This window comes from Mizuhopecten yessoensis, unplaced genomic scaffold (genome assembly GCF_002113885.1).
Source record: "Mizuhopecten yessoensis strain PY_sf001 unplaced genomic scaffold, ASM211388v2 scaffold4931, whole genome shotgun sequence".
Lineage (NCBI taxonomy): Eukaryota > Metazoa > Mollusca > Bivalvia > Pectinida > Pectinidae > Mizuhopecten > Mizuhopecten yessoensis.
Window position 1 is genome coordinate 253,763 of NW_018405793.1, and position 20,054 is coordinate 273,816.

Consider the following 20,054-nt stretch of genomic DNA (forward strand, 5'->3'; position numbering starts at 1 on the left):
GGGGGGGGGGGGGGCACATCCTCCATCTCCATTTTAAGATATTAAATTCCCTTTGCACAAAGATGATCTAGAACAAGTTTGGTTAAAATCCCTTCATTGGTACAAAAGGAGAAGGATCTTAAATGTTTTCCTCTATTTCCCCCAAAGAGGCCCAACTATCTGCCCCAAAGAAAGGGGCCCACACACCTCAGTTTATACAGAATTGATTCTTTGTCCCTAACCATGCTTCAGACTGCATTTGGTTTAAATCCCTTCACTTGTACACTAGGAGAATTTCCCCTATTTGGCCCCGCCCCTCTGCCCCCAGGGGGTCTCACCCTCCACTTATACAAACTTGAGACCCCTTCGTCTTGAACAAATTTGGTCAAAATCCTTCTATTGGTTGAGAAGAAGATTTTTGAAGATTTACCTATTTTCCCCCTATTTGGCCCGGCCCCTCTGCCCCCGAGGGGGCCATGCCGTCCATTGAGAACCCTTTGGTCAATGATGCTCCAGACCATATTTGAACAAAATCCTCTGAGCCATAAAGGACTAGTTGCGTTTTAAAGGAAAAAGTTGACGGATGACTGGCGCTGCGCCATGGCAAATAAGCTCCGACTTTGCCTTTCAGGCCATGACTAGGTGAGCTAAAAACAAACTTTATGTAAATATTTTTTTTATTTGTGAACATGAAGATTGTGAAGCAGACACCTGAATTTCTGATGCCCTATCTCTATGTCTCTTTATTACTACAGATCCTAAATTGGACTAAAATTTATCTTTGATTAACCACAGCAATATTTTTGAAATTATGACTTATTTCTATCGATGTTCATATTGGATAAAGATAATATTTGATAACGGAAAACTCAGCTGTGGTTTATTGGAAGTTTTCTTGTAGAAATACCTTTTTTTCTAGATCAATATGATCATTAATATCTCTAGAAGTCTATACAAGTGCAAACACACTGATGTCTGATCAATACCAAACTAGAGAACTCTACACACCGTAATCTAGTATGTCCACCTACACACTGTAATCTAGTATGTCCACCTACACACTGAAATTCATGACTGGAAACAAATATCATTCTACGCTACAATACCAATACTAAGTCTTTTCCTTGAGATCTGATTATTGCCGTATGACTTAAAAATCATTCAGATCTTATTTTGTTCACTTTTGTTTCTACAAAATAGAACCATTTCATTAAAGGATCTTCAAAAAAACATTCTAGTTCCATGCAACATAACCTAATTATTTTTGATGATTTTTTTTTCACATTTAATTATTCATTGAACCTCTTTTAAAACTTCTCCACTGACAGATCAATCTGTATATACAGTACATGAGAGGTGTACTCTGTTGACTCAGTGTAAAAATACAAAACTGCAGCTTCTCGGGCATTTGAAATCATAATAAAATGCCAATAAGTTAAATATTGCACAGAAATAACACCTTGTTCTGGTGTAATTTTCAATAATCAATTTATTCTACTGGAAAACTAAACCATTAATTTCATAATAACCTATGTCGACTGAACTTCTTTTTTTAAGTGATTTAAGAGCAAAACAAAGGCAGACGACAAGTTGCATTAATTTCTTGTCAGTAAAAAAATTATCTTTTTAAAACACAAATTTTAAAAAGACTAAACCAGCTTCATATTGATGCATCATCTTGACCTGTTTAAAAGTCAAGTAAGTTGTGTAAGTTTATAATACACAAATAGCTAACTACTTCTATACTTCACTTAGAATTTTATTTTTCATATAATCCAATACATTGGTTAAGGTGCAGTGGTTGTCGGCAGTTACCCAACATAGCAACAACAGCTGGGATAAGGAGTGGTGCAGAGACTTGGAAGTCGACCAAATCATGGTACAGATAACTGCTGTTTTAGGCAGGTCTGAGCAGCTGTGACCATTGAGAAGAATGAAAAATAAGAAGAAAAGATGAAAGAGCACAGTTATGGAAAGCGAATAATGGTCAAGGGGAATGAGAGGCAGGGGATTCGGAAGGAACAGGAAAGGAAATGACTGGTCCGGGCTTAGGAGTTAAGGAATTGGATGGGAAATGATGGTCAAAGCGTACGAGGTGAGGAATAAGATGTAAAATAGCAGACCTTAGTGAAAAAGTGACCAGGAAAAGGACAGGGAAAGAAGGGTGCAGGTTGAGGACAATAACAGGAAACAATAAACAACGGATAGACAGTAACAAGAGATCCCAGTGACTTTTGATCTAAACTTAATACTGATGTGTATGAAAGCCAACCTTCAAAGTGAGTTAGTCATTTCACATATTTACTAGTACAGTACTTAATGTGAAAGAAATAGAATCAATCATTGCTATATGAGAAAGATCTGTTTAGTTCTTCCTTTAGTCATTTTGTTTTTATGATCAGTCTCAAAATATAACATGAACAATAAAGGATAGTGGGGAACCCTCATTGGCTGGCCCCAAAAAACAAATTTGGCTGAGTAAAAAATATGAAGCACTAGCGCTGGCCCAAATGACATATTGGTGGCCCAAATAATTTTTCCACAGCATTTAGCACAATGCTTCAGCACATTTAAATCACATATAACATGACAATGTTTGTAATATGTTAAACAGAATAAAACGTTATATTTTTAATTCTTCAACCCTATTTAAAACCTGACATGATCCACTCCATTCAGGTCTTCCCAAAATGAAATATACAAAACTCGCACCTCAAAGAAGACAAATTCTGAAACATTTTCTAAATCACGGACAGTACGATTGAAATCGAAGTAATGACAACTAAAAATGTATTGCCCCCCAGTTAATGTGGAAGGGACTATAATTTCTTTTATTCATTAATTTTGCGACAGTCCCCCAAACTTTTTTTGTTGGGCCAGTGACTATCTCACTTTTGACAACTTTTGGTCGCTCGAGCAAGACCTTAACCGCCATTGGCGAGCAGGTGACCGTCTATTTCAGGCACTGCTGCAACAACAAGGGAACAAGGGAAACCTACATATAAAATCTGAGAAAGATGCCTCTGGTACTTCTTGAGAAATACCGATAACAAACTTTCACTATCAAAATCCAAGATGACTGCCTGGCGGCCATGTTGTTTATCCGATCAGTCTCAAAAGCTGCACAGCTAAGGACCAAGAGGAACCTACTTATAAAATTTGAGAAAGATCCCTTTGATACTTCTTGAGAAATACCGATAACAAGAATTGTTTAAGGATGGACCACGGACGGACCACGGACGGACCACGGACCACGGACGCAGGGTGATTTGAATAGCCCACCATCAGATGATGGTGGGCTAAAAACAATGGGCAACAGTGAGTGGTGAGAAGGGATGAGGGGTCAGTAAAGAAAAGATCAGTGATGAGATGAGGGGGTGGGGTGGGACAGGAGACATTATCTACAGTGCCACCTGACCACGATGTAAGGCGGGTACACTATCTACAATGCCACCTGATCATGATGAAAGGCGGGTACATTATCTACAGTACCACCTGACCATGATGTAAGGGGAGTACATTATCTACAGTACCACCTGACCATGCTGTAAGGTGAGTACATTATCTACAGTACAACCTGACCATGATGTAAGGTGAGAACATTATCTACAGTACCACCTTACCATGATGTAAGATGAATACATTATCTACAGTACCACCTGACGATAATGTAAGGTGAGTGCATTATCTACAGTACCACCTGACCATGCTGTAAGGTGAGTACATTATCTACAGTACAACCTGACCATGATGTAAGGTGAGAACATTATCTACAGTACCACCTTACCATGATGTAAGATGAATACATTATCTACAGTACCATCTGACCATGATGTAAGGTGAGTACATTATCTACAGGACCACCTGACCATGATGTAAGATGAATACATTATCTACAGTACCATCTGACCATGATGTAAGGTGAGTACATTATCTACAGGACCACCTGACCATGATGTAAGATGAATACATTATCTACAGTACCATCTGACCATGATGTAAGGTGAGTACATTATCTACAGGACCACCTGACCATGATGTAAGATGAATGCATTATCTACAGTACCACCTGACCATGCTGTAAGGTGAGTACATTATCTACAGTACAACCTGACCATGATGTAAGGTGAGAACATTATCTACAGTACCACCTTACCATGATGTAAGATGAATACATTATCTACAGTACCATCTGACCATGATGTAAGGTGAGTACATTATCTACAGGACCACCTGACCATGATGTAAGATGAATACATTATCTACAGTACCATCTGACCATGATGTAAGGTGAGTACATTATCTACAGGACCACCTGACCATGATGTAAGATGAATACATTATCTACAGTACCACCTGACGATAATGTAAGGTGAGTGCATTATCTACAGTACCACCTGACCATGATGTAAGGTGGGTACATTATCTACAGTACCACCTGACCATCCAATTTATGTCAACTGGTACAAATAAGGTTATAGATGTGTAATCATATGTCAACCTAGGGAATAGGCTTAAATTTACTTCATATTGGACTAGATGCACTAATAGCGTTTTGATCATCCAAGTAACTTTGATTGGGGTGCTAAATTTTCAAAACGTTTCTGACCATTAATTAATCATGAAAGTTTGAAACAACAGTAGCGTCTACTACTTGTCAGTTACAGGGTGAAAATCAGTTTGATGAAACACTTAGTGATGTCTTATGCGACCAGAAAATAAAGATAGCACTTGGGAATGTTCAACACCCCTAAACCTGTACTTTATTGCCTCACATTTTGGCAGAAACAACTTAAGAAAAACTTTTTTGTCAGCTTTTTTTCATGGAATCGCCCTTGCTAAATAAAAAACATAAAATAATACAAAATCAGAGTCACTTTTTGTTTTTATTAAAGAGAAGACATTGTCCTTTCTCAACAACTAGCTCTTTATTTTAAAGTCTAGTTAGTTATTTCTTAGTATAAACAGAGACACTATAGAATTAATCAAGATAACAAAGCAACAAGTAGGAGATCTAACCTTGCAGCAGACTTATTAACTCAATTAGATGTCTAATTAAGATGATCTAATCACAGGCACAGGACAAGGTGCCAAATGATTTCATTCATTCCAGATTCTAGACAATGAAAGAGGGCCACAGGCATCACTAGCTCACCTCCATGGCTTTTCTTTATGTGAAACATGCAGATGAAGTTCAAGAGCATTTGACAGACTTGTTGTGTTTTGTATAACTGTATTTCACCTTCTCCATCCGACAATAAACATACATCAATGATTTCCATATAAGCATTTTTTTATAATAATTTACCAAACATCTTCTCATAATCGTTTTTTCCTTTCAACAACTTTTAATATTAGAAGGACATTTGAATCCTCTCCAGGTCAAATTAATTTGAAATGCCTTTATAAAGAAATATGATTTACCTATATTTCCCCTCTGCATTTAGGATAGCCACACCCTCCCCTTATACAATGATGAGTCCCCAAAGGATGCTCCAAACTAAATAAATTTAAAAGCCTTTACCCCATAAGGAGTAGGTTTGTAATGGTTTTCTGATATATCTCCTACATCCCCATCCCTTTACCCCATAAGGAGTAGGTTTGTAATGGTTTTCTGATATATCTCCTACATCCCCATCCCTTTGCCCCAGTGTTGCAACCCCCTCTGTTTAAACAATGTTTAATGTTGGATAAAGGATGCTTGAAACCTATTAAGGTTAAAATTCTTTAGCATATAAATATACTTAAGAACAAGAGTCCCAAGGTCCTTAGCGGTCACCCGAGTTATATTATAGGTACTACATGTAGTAGCTCAATTTCATTGCTGAGATGTGATGTGGAAATCAACATGTAAACAAAGTGAAATACAATATTTGTCATGTCACCAAAGGATAAGAACTTTAAAAACTATTCAAATAAATTACTTTACTATTGAGAATTATACCCTCTCCCCAAGGGAGAGCAGATGACCTGGGGAATAATGAAATTTACAATTTAGGTAATGGTAATTTAGGTAAGGACTTTTCTATCTACGAACAGTAAAACATCTGAGTCTGATAAAGAAGATTTTTGAAATATTGATTAATTTTCCCTTTGGGGGGGGGGGGGCCCTGGCCCCTGGGGTTTTGGTAGGTATCCCATTTCTATAATTGTGTAGCCTCATCTACCAAGGATGATTCTGACTAAGTTTGACAAAGTTCCATCCACTGGATAATAAGAAGTTGAAAATGTAAAAAGTTTAAGCACGATTGACGACGGACAACGACGGATGGAAAGCGATCAGAATATGTCACTTGAGCAAAACAACACCCTTCATTTATAAAATGTTTAGTTCCCTTAGCATTAGCACTGCTCCTCACCAAATTTGGTCAAAATCCATTCAGCCATTCTAGAGAAGTAGCTGAAAAAATTGACAATGACGGACGACAGACACCGCACAATGGAGTAGGTGCATCTGCCCTTTGGGCAGGTGAGCTTATAAAATATTTCCATGATTTGTTTTTTTCACTTTTACTACTTTTTATTAAAGGATCATTAATGACTGTAATGAAAGATTTCTTGTGAGGGGCACACGTTACTAACATACCTCTAAGGGTTACCTGTTACTTATATACCTCTAAGGGGCACACATTACTTATATACCTCTAAGGGACACACGTTACTAATATACCTCTAAGGGGCACCTGTTACTAATATACCTCTAAGGGGCACCTGTTACTAATATACCTCTAAGGGGCACCCTTTACTAATATACCTCTAAGGGGTACCTGTTACTAATATACCTCTAAGGCACACACATTACTAATATACCTCTAAGGGGCACCTGTTATTAATAATCTCTAAGGGGCACCTGTTACTTATAAACCTCTAAGGCGCACACGTTACTAATATACCTCTAAGGGGCACCTGTTACTTATATACCTCTAAGGAGCACCCGTTACTAATATACCTCTAAGGGGCACCCGTTATTACTATATCTCTAAGGGGCATCCGTTACTTATATACCTCTAAGGGGCACCTGTTACTAATATATCTCTAAGGGGCACCCGTTACTAATAAACCCCCAAGGGGCACCCGTCACTAATATACCTCTAATGGGCAGACGTTACTTATATACCTCTAAGCGACACACATTACTTATATACCTTTAAGGGGCACATGTTACTAATATACCTCTAAGTGGCATCCTTTACTAATATACCTCTAAGGGGCACCTGTTACTAATATACCTTTAAGGGGCACCCATTACTAATAAACCCCCAAGGGGCACACATTACTTATGTACCTCTTAGGGGCACACGTTACTTATATACCTCTAAGGGGCACCTGTTACTAATATACCTCTAAGGGGCACCTGTTACTAATATACCTCTAAGGGGCACCTGTTATTAATATATTTCTAAGGGGCACCCGTTACTTATATACCTCTAAGTGGCACCCATTACTAATATACCTCTAAGGGGCACCTGTTACTTATATACCTCTAAGGGGCACCCGTTACTAATATACCTCTAAGGGGCACCCGTTACTAAAATACCTCTAAGGGGTACCTGCTACTAACATACCTCTAAGGGTTACCCGTTACTAATATACCTCTAAGGGGCACCCTTTATTAATATACCTCTAAGGGGCATCTGTTACTAATACACTTTTAAGGGGCACCCGTTACTAACATACCTCTAAGGGGCACCCGTTACTAATATACCTTTAAGGGGCACACGTTACTAACATACCTCTAAGGGGTACCCGTTACTAATATACCTCTAAGGGGCACCCATTACTAATATACCTCTAAGGGGCACCCGTTACTAATATACCTTTAAGGGGCTCCCTTTACTTATATACCTCTTAGTGGCACCCGTTACTAATATACCTCTAAGGGGCACCCATTACTAATATACCTCTAAGGGGCACCCATTACTAATATACCTCTTAGTGGCACCCGTTACTAATATACCTTTAAGGGGCTCCCTTTACATATATACCTCTAAGGGGCACCCGTTACTAATATAACTTTCCAAAGACAATTACATTACCATGATGACTGATCTATCTTTCAATCCAAAATTTCTGATATTGTACCAATTCTATCAAATTACATTATGCTTACTGCATTGTGTTACAACCAGGATTGCTTTCATCGCAAACAGGTATTAATATTTCCTTGAAGTAAATATTACATTTATGAACAGCCATTGATAGATTAATTATTTATTCCAATGTATTTAGAGAATTATCAAAGGTTTCCATGGAAACTGTCCTATATTTGGTGACACAATTACCATGTACTATCTGCTATATTGTAAAGAAGCTGCTGTGTGTCATAAACAGAGGCAGATGTATGCATGGCCACTCACTAAAGAGACTGAAACTAGTTCTGATCTATCCCCAGAATAAGCTTGACTGTCAGAATTTCCTGTGCCTAATCTGATATAAGATAAAATAGGATCATAGGAAAATTATCATCTTCAATATAGCATGCATTGAAACTCATGTTACTGAATCCAAAATGACCAAATGGAGACAGAAATCTGAAACCATTTGAAAATTTTAAAACTTTCAATAAACTCGCAATGCCATGAACCGTGATTCTGGAATGTAATTATCAAATAACACAATGCACTGTTATCTTATATACCGGCAGAATATAAAGTTTTTGTTTCTGTCGTTGTCAGTTCATTTATACATCTGAGTCTCTAGTGCACCTAGTAACAACAGAAGTAAATAATTCAATTACATTTTATATAAATTTCTTTACTTGCACCTTAACCAAACTTATCACAAAGCTATGTGTGCCTGCACATGTACACAGTCCTAGTACTCTGTGTTATATCACCAGCCTGTACACAGTCCTGGTAATCTGTGGTATATCACCAGCCTGTACACAGTCTTAGTACTGTGTGTTATATCACCAGCCTGTACACAGTCTTAGTACTCTGTGTTATATCACCAGCCTGCACAGTCCTCGTACTCTGTGTTATATCACCAGCCTGTACACCGTCCTCGTACTCTGTGTTATATCACCAGCCTGTACACAGTCCTAGTACTCTGTGCTATATCACCAGCCTGTACACAGTCTTAGTACTGTGTGTTATATCACCAGCCTGTACACAGTCCTAGTACTGTGTGTTATATCACCAGCCTGTACACAGTCCTAGTACTCTGTGTTATATCACCAGCCTGTACACAGTCCTAGTACTGTGTGTTATATCACCAGCCTGTACACAGTCCTAGTACTGTGTGTTATATCACCAGCCTGTACACAGTCCTAGTACTGTGTGTTATATCACCAGCCTGTACACAGTCCTAGTACTGTGTGTTATATCACCAGCCTGTACACAGTCCTAGTACTGTGTGTTATATCACCAGCCTGTACACAGTCCTAGTACTGTGTGTTATATCACCAGCCTGTACACAGTCCTAGTACTGTGTGTTATATCACCAGCCTGTACACAGTCCTAGTACTGTGTGTTATATCACCAGCCTGTACACAGTCCTAGTACTGTGTGTTATATCACCAGCCTGTACACAGTCCTAGTACTGTGTGTTATATCACCAGCCTGTACACAGTCCTAGTACTGTGTGTTATATCACCAGCCTGTACACAGTCCTAGTACTGTGTGTTATATCACCAGCCTGTACACAGTCCTAGTACTGTGTGTTATATCACCAGCCTGTACACAGTCCTAGTACTGTGTGTTATATCACCAGCCTGTACACAGTCCTAGTACTGTGTGTTATATCACCAGCCTGTACACAGTCCTAGTACTGTGTGTTATATCACCAGCCTGTACACAGTCCTAGTACTGTGTGTTATATCACCAGCCTGTACACAGTCCTCGTACTCTGTGTTATATCACCAGCCTGTACACAGTCCTAGTACTGTGTGTTACATCACCAGCCTGTACACAGTCCTAGTACTCTGTGTTATATCACCAGCCTGTACACAGTCCTAGTACTGTGTGTTATATCACCAGCCTGTACACAGTCCTAGTACTCTGTGTTATATCACCAGCCTGTACACAGTCCTAGTACTGTGTGTTATATCACCAGCCTGTACACAGTCCTAGTACTGTGTGTTATATCACCAGCCTGTACACAGTCCTAGTACTGTGTGTTATATCACCAGCCTGTACACAGTCCTAGTACTGTGTGTTATATCACCAGCCTGTACACAGTCCTAGTACTGTGTGTTATATCACCAGCCTGTACACAGTCCTAGTACTGTGTGTTATATCACCAGCCTGTACACAGTCCTAGTACTGTGTGTTATATCACCAGCCTGTACACAGTCCTAGTACTGTGTGTTATATCACCAGCCTGTACACAGTCCTAGTACTGTGTGTTATATCACCAGCCTGTACACAGTCCTAGTACTGTGTGTTATATCACCAGCCTGTACACAGTCCTAGTACTGTGTGTTATATCACCAGCCTGTACACAGTCCTAGTACTGTGTGTTATATCACCAGCCTGTACACAGTCCTCGTACTGTGTGTTATATCACCAGCCTGTACACAGTCCTAGTACTCTGTGCTATATCACCAGCCTGTACACAGTCCTAGTACTGTGTGTTATATCACCAGCCTGTACACAGTCCTAGTACTGTGTGTTACATCACCAGCCTGTACACAGTCTTAGTACCCTGTGCTATATCACCAGCCTGTACACAGTCTTAGTACTGTGTGTTACATCACCAGCCTGTACACAGTCTTAGTACTCTGTGCTATATCACCAGCCTGTACACAGTCCAAGTACTGTGTGTTATATCACCAGCCTGTACACAGTCCTAGTACTGTGTGTTACATCACCAGCCTGTACAACCAGTCTGTACTACACAGTTCTAGTCGTCTTTGTTTTATCACCAGCTTTGAGCTACCTGGTCAACAAAAGTTTCCTGGTCCAAATGTGCAACTGTTTTATCTGAATGAAAGTTTAGGGGAGATTACTTTGCCGAAAGATTCTAAAGAACAAGTTTGGTTTAAATCCTTCCATTGGTACAAAAGGATTTCTATTTGGCCCCCTCCCCCCCCCCCCCTCTGCCCCAAGGGGGTCACATCCTCTGTTTATAAAATTGAATTCCCTTTGCCAAAAGATGCTCTAGTACAAATTCAGTCCATATCCCTCCATTCGTTGGGAAGGAAAGGGGGGGGGGGGGGGGGGGGGAACATTCCCTTTGTTTCATACAAAATTGAGAACTGTCACTTTCTCTCCACTCAATCTTTTTCCTTCTCTTCCTCCATTTTTATCTGTATTTCTCTTCCCTGTCTCTTTCTACTCACTCCATAAATCTACTTCTCTCTCTCCATCTCTTTCTGCCAGTGTCTATGATCTCTGCCAACCGGATAAAAAAAAAATACAGTTTATATATAAAAAGTAAAATTGAAATTTTCCTATAAACGTTTGTGTGGATCTTACCTCCTTTGAATGAAGAGGTGCAAGACTTCCATTTGGCATGTTTGCGTGGGGAGCACCGGAGGGGGAGTTAGGGCCCGAGTCAGAGTTACTGCTACAGTCAACTGTAAACATAAATAAAGCACAGGTAAGTATCAACAATCTCTACTCAGGTAAATCTCAATTACAGTAAATTCTTACTAAGCAACTGTGTTCTTCAATTCTAAAAACCAGCAGGTAGTTTCAAATTAAAACTGCATTTACATGGTTATCTTTAAATTATTGATTTGAATAGATTTTAACTATTTCAAGATGGAAACAAGTCTGGTGCTGGTAATTAAGTGTTAACAAAAGTGTTTCACTGACTACCTCTAAGTTTTACATTGGGGCAGATACATATCCCTCTTAGTGGCACCCAGAGCACATAGGCATATCAAACAACACCTCATCAGAAGGTAATACTTCATGAATATCATAACATCAAATTTTACACATATCATAACATCAAATTTTACACATATCATAACATCAAATTTTACACATATCATAACATCAAATTTTTGTGATGCTATTTTACCAGCTAAGGTTAAATCAAATGGACAGGTATATCCCACTCAGTGTAATGTAGTGTGATATTATGTCATAAGGAGGTAATAATGTTTGTATATCATAACATGAATTTCTATCAGGACATCTCTGACACAGCTAAAGAACACACTGAATCATTGGTTGTGTAACAGTTGATGAATTCCTGTCAATATTCTGAGAGACGGAATAAGAAGAGCCAAAGGTGTTTTTTTAAACAGTTTTGTAGTCATCAATATAAATGATATTGTATATTCCGATCTATTTTTTATGACTTGTATTTTGTAAAAATGTATTGTTATGACACAAGCTTTGTTTGAACATTTTACTCTTGGAGTGGCAACATGTTTGTGTCCTTCGCTTTCCAAGTTCAATTCTAAGTGATCTAAATATAGGAGTTTAATGTAGACATTATTTGGACGTTTCCTATTTCATCTTGTGCCTTTGTCACATTATGCTGTGTTACCATGGAAACATCAAACCAAATGTAGGCAGCATTAAGGATTGAAAAGATTCTATAAAAATTGTGTCTATATATAGCGCAAGCAGTCACGACATGAAACAACAATATTGATTGGCTTACAACAGTCCACAGTCAGGCCTGGCTTGGAGGCCAGGAGACAGGGCTACTTACAAGGGCTGCAACCTATCCAATCATCTTGGTGACATTTGAAAAATCATTTTACCAAAACTACTCCTAGGCTAGAGTTTCAGTAAACAACTCTTGATGTCAAACAAGTGCAGCCAGTATGAAATACATAGGTTTAAACTTGCTGAAACATTGTCTTATAATAGTGTGAACTACATAGGCTTAAACTTGTTAAAACATGGTCTTGTAATAGTGTGAAATACATAGGCTTAAACCTGCTAAAACATGATATTATTATTGTAGTGTGAAACTTGCTGAAACATTCTCCTATTATAGTGTGAAATACATAAGTTTAAACTTGCTAAAACATTGTCTTATTATATTGTGAAATACATAGGCTTATAAACTTGCCAGAACATTGTCTTATAATAGTGTGAAATATATATATATATAAGTTTAAACTTGCTAAAACATGTTGTCTTATTCTATACTTATATATATATATATTCACTGACATAATCATTTCTTGCAAAATTCTATAATATAACCTATAATATCTTTGAAAGTTTCAGACCAACTTTAAATATGCCTATGATAATGATTTTCTTAAAACACTTCCAACAAAATTTTAACTAATATACTTTAATCTAAAAGATTTTGTAACTCTGTAGTTCATAAATAATTAAAAATCATAAATTGTAATCTCAATTAAAACAGGGCAAGTAAAATTTGAATCTAACTGAAGCTATTTTGTCAAATCAAAGAAAGGCTTTTTATTTATTTGAAGCATTTCAGAAATTCATCATGGCTGTCATATCAAAGTAATTTTTCAAATAAAATTCTATTATTTCTTTGAAAATTTACATTTAATGAATTCTAAATAGTTGCCAAATGATACATCAAGGGAGACATTCTTCTTCTCTCACAAGTTCTCAAAGTGTTCATATACCCTAGTAAACACATTTTTTTTTTTTTTTATCTATAAATATTTCTGTTTGACATGCGCTATTGAGAGTCATGCTAAATCAACCAGCAAAAGCATGACCACTCGATCATAAATGGCTTTGGTGCCTGAATTCTACATCCTGGTATAATATTTTCTATGTATCTTGGTATAATATTTTCTATTTATCCTGGTAAAATATTTTCTGTATATCCTGGTATAAATTTTCTGTATATCCTGGTATAATAATTTCTGTTTATCCTGTTATAATAATTTCTGTCTATCCTGGTATAATAATTTCTGTATATCCTGGTATAATATTTTCTGGGTATCCTGGTATAATATTCTGTGTATTCTGGTACAATATTTTTTGCGAATTCTGGTAAAAAAACCATTGTGCATTCAGGAATAATATTTTTTGTGAATTCTGATATAATATGCAAGTTAGATAATATAAACATGTAGATAATAGATAAACATGCAATCATATTTGCATGGACACATCAAACAATGACAGGCAACATTATTATATGAATCACAGGTTTTAATGATTTATAACACAAACAGATTAGATTATTATACTGTTAATAGACTTTTAATGTTAATACAAAATGTTAAATTAACAATCTGGAGCTGTTCAAAAACGGGGAAATATTTCTGACAATTTTTTGTTGAAACAACATAAGACAAATAAAAAACACATTTGATATAATAAATGAAGTTTTTTCTTTTATTTCTTTAAAAATTATTTCAATTTTTCGTTCATTGATTTTGACCAGTCTTTGAACAGAACTCCTGTAAATCAAAACTACATCCCACAAGGCATTCACTAGGCAGCCATTCAGCAATGAAATTATCGTGCAAGACCATACAATTTAACATTCAATAATTCTATGTCAATACCAGTATATTTGTTCAGGTTTTTTAGAAAACAACTACTGCTGGCCCCACCCCCACACTCCCTCCACTTCTCCATTACCTCGTAATGGACTCCAGAGCAAAACATGTTTTTGGGGTCAAAATTACAAAAAATACATTCCTGGGACATACCATTTTATCATTCAGTTCTAAAATAACCACTTTAATTTTATAAATACCAGATCAGGAAAATGGAAAAGAAGAGACATTAGGTTGGAAAACAATGCTTGTCAATATATTACAGAACATTACATTACGTAACTATAGCAATTTGATACATAGGAACAATTTAGCTGTGATGTCAATTTATAATGAAATCAATGAAAACTTAATTAAACTTTTCCCAAACAATGAATGTCTCTTTTGAAATTGATTGAAGATTTTTTCACATATGCAAAACTTCCAATCCTGTTTATGCAATAGGGAAAATTAAATGGATTTGTCATTATTAGAATACTGAGTTTATGAAATATATAGCTGACAACATGCACAGAAATGTTTACAAAACAGGTCCATACAAAAATGCAAGAAAAATGCATCTATATGGGTCTTTTGGGTATTGCCCCATTTAAAGTCATAATTAAACTGTTACCTTAGTAAGAGAGGACATTATGACATCATTTAGGTAACCAACAGATTTAATGATAAATGAAAATATAACACTTCCTATTAAAAAGGAGTTTCTGGGTATTTCTGATAAATAAAATAAGTGTTTTTCTAGTTTTGTTTAATTTTGTTTTTAAAAAATCTGATAGATGTAACAATGAATTTTATTGATGGATGAAGGAAGAAAGGCAGTGGGGAGACTGGCATACATACTTGATAATGGAGTTTTACGTTTGAGATAAGCTTGTCCCAGTTTTTCCTTCCTTCGGAGAATCGGGCTGTGAGTAATTCTCCGTTGGCTTTCCAATTTCTGCTTCAGAGCAGAGCGCACTTTAAGATTTGGTTCAGAGGCTGAAAACAAGAATACATGAGGGTAAAACCTGTGTATCCAGACATCCTTTCTGATCCAAAATTAGTCTATGACAGAAACTCGTTTCAGTCGATATCATGATGAAACTTTTGCTATCCTGTAGCATCTCCAATATCAGACTATATCCACATATGTGTTGCTTTCAGCCCAAATCAGCTTGTTCAATAACTTTGAGACTTGGAAGAGAATTGTCAGTGGATATTTTGAAAACTATGCTCAAAGTGAGCTTTTAACACAATAATTGAACAAGTGATTCATTGTTGAATGGTACTCGTAACTAGAGGCTACTTTTCAATGCTAAAAAAAAGGTTGAGAATAAATCTGAAATATGCTCCAATATCAAAGCATGGTTTGCTTTACAGATAAAATGTACAACCAAAACAGATAAATGCAGATTTGTGCAGCATCAAAGGCACCTTTGCTGTCACATTGAGAAATGTTTTTAGGTGGGTGAACAAATTCAATAATGTTAAAGTTGACATCAAAGAGGACACATAGCCAGGCAGGCCGGCCATCAAAGAAGAACAATGCTGCTGTAAAAACAGTAATTAAGGATGATGGTCATTGTTTCTGATAGAGCCCTATGGATGGCAGAAGGCAGTACATATCACATTCTGAGGCCCATTGCTCACCTGGTATTAATCTCACACTTGCAACCTTAAAAGTAGACTAAAATAAAGCTGACGCAATGGAAGTCAAGGTCATTCATGGGCGGATTGTTTGAGTGGTTAACACTCATGGCCTTCCATGCAGGCGGCTGGGGTTCGATCCCCAAAGTCGTCATACGCATGGAATATTCAGAGAAAGTGTTTTTCTCCTGCCCACACAAACCAAACAACCGAGATGGAGTATAAATTGGTTTGGGGTGGATGTTGCGGTATCTGTGCTGTAGCGTTCAAGTGAGGTGGCACTATAAATGCTACCGTTGGAAGCACAGTCCCACTACAAACAGAACACATTACATCTCCAGCACACACGCAGGCATACACATATAGGGAGATATTATCCAGGTGGCATAGGACTAGTAGTTAGCACCTGATTAGGCAGCTCCTGCAAATTCCTCAAAATGGTATTGATTATTATATATGCTAATTGTATATCTATGTATTGTAAAGCGCTTTACAGTGGCTTATGTTAGCTAGATAGGGCTCTATATCAAATGTTGTATATTTTCATTTATTATTATTCATTTGAATAAACTTAGTAGACCTTCATCAAAGCATGTTATTTGTCAAAAATCATCCCTGGTCTTTTGGTTATTCAGAAGATGTCATTTAAAGGGTTTAAATATATTTAACCCCATATGACCTCAAATATAGGTCAAGGTCATTCATTTTACCAAACTTGGTAGCCCTTCATCAAAGCATGCTACTGGCCAAATATCATCACTCTGGTCCTGTTGTTTTTTCAGAAGAATGTGTTTAAAGGTTTTTATGACAATAGACCCCTGTGACCTTGAATATGGGTGAAGGTCATTCATTTAAACAAATGAAGTAGCTCTTCATGTTTTACATATATTCCGCTTTGATCACAGTTAATTAGATAAGACGCCAATGGGCCTTGAAGATGACCTTGGATACAAAAAAAATATGATTTGTTGTTGTGATGTATCAAAAAACACAAAAACACCTTCGGACCTTTTGATCCATGACGAGGATTTGATTCTAACATATCAGCCCCATCCCTTAGACCCCCAGGGGTGATTCAGGGTCTTAATTTCCATACCATCAAATTGCAATCGCATGCTGATAATTCCAACCAAGTTTGAATTATATCCCACAAAAAATAAACAAAATATACCCTAAAGCGTTATTTCTCTATATAATACCAGGGGGGATAGGGTGACCCAGGGTAATGAAATACTCGGGTTTGATAAAGCTCTTAGGACCATTCCATCCATTAAGAGTATTTGATTCCAGCATACTTGGGTCTGGAGAAGAAGATTATTGAAATTTGTGCCAATCTGAACCCTTTTGACCTCTCAGGCCCCTGAGGGTTAGATCAGTATAAGTCACCTATTTAGTTTGGCTATGACTATGGAACTGTCCTGCAAAATTTTATTGAAATTGGTTCAGTGGTGTTTGAGAAGTAGTAAAAGTTTATGAATAACGCACACCGTACGACGACGGATAAAGATGGCAATAGCTCACATGAGCAAGTTGTTTAAAGATTTCAACATTTTTGACCCCTTTGACCTTGAATATAGTGAAGATCATTCATATTAACAGACTTGGTAGCCCTTCATTCCAGCATGCTACTGGCCTAATATGATCAGAATTTTCAAAAGAAGACGTTTAAAGTAACAAGATCACAGAGGGATCTTGGTGCCAACCATTGTACCATCTTCATTAGTTCTTTGTCAGTTTGATCTTTTCTCTTCTTTTCTCTTATCTGTGTGATCGAGTCATGTTAACAGTAAATGCACTTTCGATCTAAACTTCAAACTGCTACGTATAAAAGGCAACCTTTAATGTTAGTTTGTAATTTCACATATTTACTAGTACAGAACTTAATATGAAAGAAATAGAACCAATCATTGCAATATGGGAAAGATTTGTTAATCTCTCTCTGCGGTCATCTTGTATTTATGATCACTCTCAAAATAAAACATGTACAACTAAGGGCCAAGAGAATTAGCAATAACAAACTTTAACTGTCAAAATCCAAGATGGCCACCTGTCATCCATTTTATTTATTCTGTCGGTCACAAAAGTTAACACTCAAAACGAAAGACCAAGGGAAAGCTACATATCATATTTGTGATACCTGCAGCACTACCTTAGAAATAGCAATAACAAATAAACTGTCAAAATCCAAGATGGCCATCTGTTGGCCATTTTGTTTATCCAATCAGTCTCAAAAGTACACATGTACAACTACAGACCAACAGACCAAGGGTAAACTACATATCAAATTTGAGAAAGATCCCAAAAGTTCTTCCTGAGAAATAGCTATAACAAGCATTCACTGTCAAAATCCAAGATGACTGCCTGCCAGCCACTTTAATTATCTGATAAGTCTCAAAAGCTAAAATGTACAACTACAGACCAAGGGAAACCTGCATGTGAAATTTGAGAAAGATCCCTCCAGTAATTTCTGAGAAAGTCCCAAAATTTGATATGCATAACTAGGGACCATGGGGAACCTGCATGGGAAATTTAAGAAAGATTTTGGAAATATTGGTTAATTTATCCCTTTGGAGCCCCACCCTGGCTCAAGGGGTTGGGGTAGGAATCCCAATTTTACAATTTTGTTGCCTCATCTACCAAGGATGATTCTGACCAAGTTTGAAAAAAATCCATCCATTGGTTCTTGAGAAGAAGTTGAAAATGTAAAAAGTTTACGCACGACGGACGACGACGGACGGAAAGTGATCGGAATAGGTCACTTGAGCAAAGCTCAGGTGGCCTAAAAAGACAGAAAAATTGAATATTCTGTTATCCAACTTTATTTTATGCATCTAATGAAAGGTTTATAGAGGAAACTAAGCAGTCCTTATTCATTTCCTTTGCCAATGCAAAATGAAAGAATATGATAATAGAAAACTGTATATAAATGAAAGAATGAAATTGAGGTCACAAATACGTTCATAAAGGGGAAGTTGCTTGGTGCAACGAAAAAATACAAATATGCTTTCAAATCATTTAGATGCAGATATTGATGTGTCTATTTGAAAAACCAAAACACAAACACCAAAATATCACAAAAGTAAACAAATCACATTTGACAAGGACACACATATACACTACGTTCCTGTGCTAACAGTGCTGCCTTAATGTCATGCAGAGTCTATAAATCCCTACAGCACTAGAGTATATGTTGGTGGTGGTCGGACTGCGTACCTTTGTACATGGAATGCTACAGGAACTGATTGTTATGGTATTTTTAGCAAACATGTCCTATATTAAGAAAATTCATTACAGTCTTTAACTCTGGGCGTTGTTTGAGTAGCCTTGACAAGAATTTCACTTATTGTGTCTTCAAGGCATTTTTTGTGTTGTGACTGAAAGCATTGACTGTTATTTTAAAATAAACTTTTAGTCTCAGTAACTGAATCTATCTTATATCAAATTATCTTCACCACTCCTATTCAAATCCTCCATTAAGGAAATCAAATTTGTAGAAAACATGTAAATTAGCCAGTACTATAATATCTGCATTACAAAATGTTCAACGATGTTGAATTATAGGATGTAGGAAATTATTTGAAAAAAAAATGTGTATTTCATCAACGTGCCTGATCCAATTCCTGCCAGAGAAGATATCAGTGCCAGTGGATAGGAACAGGTGTTCTTTGACAAGAACTAATTATGAACCAATACATTAGCCTGTCTCATATCTCATATTCTCTTATATTCTACATAAAATCTGAACACTTATTTTTGTCCTCAATTTTGAAATAAGCAGGTTTAATGAAAAGAATTATCTTCCACCCATTTTTAATTTCTGAATATATTATTAGTATTTCCCATTGCGATTAATAATAAGATATCTCTGAACTTATTTTCGGAAAATTCCACTTTTTATATTAGACAGGAGATTATTATAAGCCTAAATCACTGTTCACCAGCTGTTAGGTTTGTTCTATATATAAACCATTAGGGAAATGTCAAGAATGCTATAGTTACTTTTGGAGCTATTTATACCAGTAATGTTCCACAATAAAACTCA

At 36.9% G+C, this 20,054-nt stretch overlaps 1 protein-coding gene across 6 annotated transcripts in view; it reads right to left on the reverse strand.

Annotated features, from left to right (window-relative positions):
- The window catches only part of LOC110450026 (histone deacetylase 4-like), a 230,447-nt gene that overhangs the window by 79,000 nt on the left and 131,393 nt on the right, over positions 1-20,054 (reverse strand). For 5 of the 6 annotated variants that reach the window (XM_021497233.1, XM_021497232.1, XM_021497235.1 and 2 more), the window contains 2 exons: positions 15,227-15,364; positions 11,397-11,497 (listed from right to left, as the gene is read on the reverse strand). In XM_021497233.1, coding sequence (XP_021352908.1) covers positions 11,397-11,497; positions 15,227-15,364 — 239 coding nt within the window. The remainder of the gene's footprint in view (positions 1-11,396; positions 11,498-15,226; positions 15,365-20,054) is intronic. The other variant, XM_021497237.1, reaches the window with a different exon arrangement.